At 40.9% G+C, this 4,814-nt stretch overlaps 1 protein-coding gene across 1 annotated transcript in view; it reads left to right on the top strand.

The window, feature by feature from the left end:
- The window catches only part of CDH11 (cadherin 11), a 50,794-nt gene that overhangs the window by 30,132 nt on the left and 15,848 nt on the right, over nt 1-4,814 (top strand). The window contains exons 4-6 of the mRNA XM_027906171.1: nt 48-342; nt 1,127-1,246; nt 1,587-1,754. Coding sequence (XP_027761972.1) covers nt 48-342; nt 1,127-1,246; nt 1,587-1,754 — 583 coding nt within the window. The remainder of the gene's footprint in view (nt 1-47; nt 343-1,126; nt 1,247-1,586; nt 1,755-4,814) is intronic.

Genomic DNA, 4,814 nt, shown 5'->3' with positions numbered 1-4,814 from the left:
CTGAAATGTGGTACCTTGTTAAGGTATGTCTGTTTCTCATTTTGTAGCTTCATTCAGATATTGATTCTGGAGATGGAAACATTAAATACATTCTCTCAGGTGAAGGAGCAGGAATCATTTTTGTTATTGATGACAAATCAGGGAACATCCATGCAACAAAGACACTGGACCGGGAGGAGAGGGCTCAGTACACCCTCACAGCACAGGCTGTGGACAGGAACACCAACAGACCTTTGGAACCACCCTCTGAATTCATTGTCAAAGTGCAAGATATAAATGACAACCCACCTGAGTTTCTTCATGAAAACTACCATGCCAATGTGCCAGAGAGATCAAATGTAGGTGAGTACTCAGAACTGCACTGCAGTTCCTGGCCTTATGGAAGGTGTTGCACTGTCAGGATGTCTTGACTTTATCTAATTCCTTTTGTCAAGAATTTTAGGAAGTAAAATTTACTTCATGCTCATCCAGTGAGTCAGTCAATGTCTGTGATTTGCTGACCAAATCAAACCCTGCACAGCTCCCAGCTATCAGAATTGAAGTGTCTCTGGATGGTTCCTAGAACAGGACTGTCTCCTCCTAGGAGGGAGCATGAGAGTCCCTGGAATTAATGGGATATGAATCCTCTGGGGTAAACATCGAGATCATTCCCCTGGCAGAGCTGTGTAATAAAGCTAAGGAGTTACTGCCACACTCTATTCCATTTTCATCTCCTCTTTGAGCTTGTGTTTGTCTCAGATATTTCTACAGGAATGATTTCTCTGAAAACTTGCTGAGTAAAACGTAAAAAGAAAACTCTATTGTTTGGTTCTCTAACGACAAAAGCAATATATGGCTTAAACTGCTGAGGAAAGAAAGCATAATGGTACAGAGTGACTGCTGACTTTTATACCTTCACTGTTCAGAACATTAATCCACATCACAGCTGGTGACAAATCTGTTTGGATTGTATGAGTCTATTTTGTCATATAGAAATTGTCAAGAAATTTTCTTTTTCATTTCCCAAATGTGGAAATAAAAAAGTTCAGCGATAGTTATGCTGAATGACTGAAAGCATCTCTGCACAGCTCTTACAGACAAGTTTGCTTCTGACTGGACTCCTCCTGTGTTTGCTTTCCCATTTTAGGTACATCAGTTATTCAGGTAACAGCTTCAGATGCTGATGATCCTACCTATGGGAACAGTGCCAAACTGGTTTACAGCATCCTGGAAGGGCAGCCGTACTTTTCGGTGGAAGCTCAAACAGGTATTATTGAGCAGTTTATTTGAGTAGAACCTCATAAGCAGAATGCCTCAAAACGAGCTAAATGTATTGACTGAGGCAGCACAGCTGGGTGTATCTACTATTGCTTTGGGGTATGAGATGGTATGACAGAAATGGCTGTTTCTGTGCTGAACTGTAATTCTCCAGGGTTGTCCTGTGTCAAATATTTGGGCTACTTTCCTTACACAGCAAAATGCACAGTGTAGGGAAAACAAAATCTGCACCAGCACTGCAAATATTGCTGTGTTTTATGCCGTATCCAGCTTTTCATGAGGTGAACCTGTGAAAACTTGCATGTGCCACACTTTCTCTGTATTTCCAGGAATTATCCGAACTGCCCTTCCCAACATGGACAGAGAAGCCAAGGAAGAGTATCACGTCGTCATACAGGCGAAAGACATGGGAGGACACATGGGAGGCCTCTCAGGGACAACCAAAGTGACAATTACACTTACAGATGTCAATGACAACCCACCAAAGTTCCCACAAAGTAAGAACAAGATCCTTGCTCACGTTTTCTATTGTACCCCCATCTGTGTAGTATCAGACGTATGCAAAGCTCGAACAAGCAGTAACTGCTGGATTATTGCAGCACACATGAATAAAGAAGCATTAGTTACACATTTTTTGCTAGGAACTATATGGAGCTTTAGTGTCTGGATTATTTGCTTTGTGTTGCAAAGTGAAGACATTTTTAAGGTTGGGATTAGGTGACAAAGATTCCTAACCCTCCATTTTTGGAACTACTGGACAATATCATATAACTGTTATATTAGCAAGGAGGCATAATGTGGACTTCTCTGTTAATGAAGGAAGAAGCCTCATTTCTTGAGGTCTCTCTTGTGCATTAAACCAAATTAGTCCAAAATATGGAACATGTACCTGCCCTTCAGCAGTGCTGGGATAAGCTGGTTTACTTCCTTTCCCATTTTCATATTTACAACAAGGATGTAAAAGACACTTTAAAAAAACCAAGTGGTGTTTACTTCTCTGTTCTGATCACAGGAACTTCAAGGAATCTTTGCAGAGAAATAGGAGGAAGTTAAAACAATAGCCCTGCAGGTGTTGTGCAGGGACAGATCCTCCTGTGCTGGGGGTGCAGGACACAGCAGTCACACCATGTGTCTGCAGAAAGCTCTCCTCCTAGACTTGCAGTGTCTGAAAGGAGTCTGAAAGTGGCCCCACGTCGTGCATTTCACTGCTCCAAGTTCCCAGCCATTTGCCAGCATAGTTTGGATGGTCATTTTCAATGAACAAATCCACTTTGGGGTTTATGAAGATGGCAAAGGAAAGCAGATCTACTTAAGCTTCTCACAGCTGTATTCACAGGCTTGGAGGCTCTTGCCTTTCTTGCCCCTTGATGATAAAGTTGCACAATCTGCCAACAGCTCCTGATTGTGCCCTTTCAGGTCTTTGACAAGCCTGGAAGTGAATGAGTGGTATTTTTTTTATTTCACTAGCTCTGCATTTTAAGTGTGGATGCATCATCCTTTACTTCTGTAAACAGTCCTGGTGAGTAGTGAATGTCCTCAAGGATAAAAGACTGGATATTCCTCAAGGATTCTATTTACCATGGCAAAGCAAACTAAATTTGGCACCATTACATTTTTAAATCATTGGAATTCATTTCTGGTGGTCAAATTAAGTATTTTTTTTATACCTGTGCTATTTATTTTTCACCCATAAAATTAACCAGGGCTGACATTAACAGATTCAGTCTGCTCAGCTGGGAGGAAGCACATTAATGGACTCACACATCTGTTCTCCATCTCATCTCTGCGTGGCTGTAGGGGATTTTTTGGAGTGCATTGTAAGCACCAACCCAGCCCACCCTGATTCTGCTCTGAGCAACAGTTATGATATATTCTGGACATGATCATCTCTGCATCTTCTCTTCCTCCAATGTTGCAGCTTTCTGGACCTTCATACGAGAGTTGAAGTTACATAGTTTGTTCCTAAATGAAAAATCTGTGTCAGAATTATCTACCATTCTTAAAGAAACATATCAAATCCTAAAAATGTCCCGTTTCACATACCCTACAGATGTATCTTTTCACTCCAGGTCATGATCTGGGACCTCAGTGGATGGCCTTTGTTAACTCTATCAAATGGTGGATTTTTTTCTGCAAATTCAAGCCACTTTACTGGGTGTTTTGGAAGAACATTTAAAATTATCAGAAATGCCTAATAACAGTTATTCTACTTAATCATTCTCCCCCAAATTAAAACCTGGATTGGGAATGGGTTTTAAGTGAAAACCAGGATTTTACCTGTCTGTAAAAACAAACAAACAAACAACTGATTTTTTAAATGCTCATTGCTCAAACCATCAATGAGTTATGTGCTTAAATTCTGGGTTCTTTGTGGCTGGAGTTAATGACCTATTTCAATGACACATGCCAATTGTTTTTATGGGTAATAAGCCAAGTCCCTGCCTGGTGTAAATCTCCTGATGTTCCAAGGGTGCTCATGTAGCAAAAAAAGAGCAATTACAGAGGGGAATAAACTAGATCATTTTATTTTCTCGTGCTTTTTTCTTTTTTTTTCCCCTCCCCAATTTATTAATGCTGATGAGGTGGCTGAAAATGCTGACGTAGATTTGTACACTTAGGATCAGGTTCTGTTATCTGAACTCTGGAGGGGGTTCCCAGGTCCTGGAATCAAAGCTGCTTAAAGGAAAACTGTTGGAGAGAGATTTATCCAGGAACAGTGTTGCTCTCCTCTGGTGGCCCTGAAAAACATCTGTAAGGCAACACATCTGTAAGGCCCAGAGAAACATCTGTAAGGCAACACATCTGTGGGATGTTTGGGAGTGTTTTTCCTCTTGGAGCTTGATGTGGGAAAGGCATTTTTGGCTTGGTTTGGAACCCCATATAATTGGGACATATTGTCTGTGGTGTTGAACTTAAATAATCATTGTCACTGTACATTCACACTCCAAAGTAAAGCCATAGAGAGCAGCAGATTTGTTCTTTAGCCAGCACAGCAGAGAGATCTTATCCAACTCACTGTGTGTAATTTATGGCTCCTGGATGAATGGGCAGAAACGCTTCTGGACTCAACAGAGTTGAAGGTCAGACCATGAGCATATGAAAGAGCCTTCTCCTTCCATTTCTCTAATAACATTTCTGATATAGATAACCTTGATGTCACAATTTCTGCATTCTGAATGTCCTTTTAACCCTCCCTGAACAGAAAGGGACAGAGATGGGGTGTAAAACATCAGGGAGGAGGTCATGTTATACAGATTAGCCATATGCTTTAGGATTTCACAGATGACTTGCTTCTCAGAGCTCTTTTTAACATAACAAACATAACATAAATACAACATAACAAACATAACATAACATAAACATAACATAAAACAAATGTTCCTTCAGGGGGGTTGAAAATGTAAAAGAAATACTGTGGTTTTTTGGGACTAACCAGTTCAATGAGTTCAGTGCAGCTGGAAAACAGAGTGCACACTTGAGGAAATGCTGCTTTTCTTCCCCCAGGTGTGTACCAGATGTCAGTGTCAGAAGCAGCTATCCCAGGAGAGGAAGTAGGA

The sequence above is a fragment of the Empidonax traillii genome, unplaced genomic scaffold (genome assembly GCF_003031625.1).
Source record: "Empidonax traillii isolate 1590-97213 ecotype Southwest subspecies unplaced genomic scaffold, ASM303162v1 scaffold1255:size221984, whole genome shotgun sequence".
NCBI lineage: Eukaryota > Metazoa > Chordata > Aves > Passeriformes > Tyrannidae > Empidonax > Empidonax traillii.
Note: the sequence above shows the minus strand (reverse complement) of the source record. Positions and strands in the feature narration are given on the sequence as shown.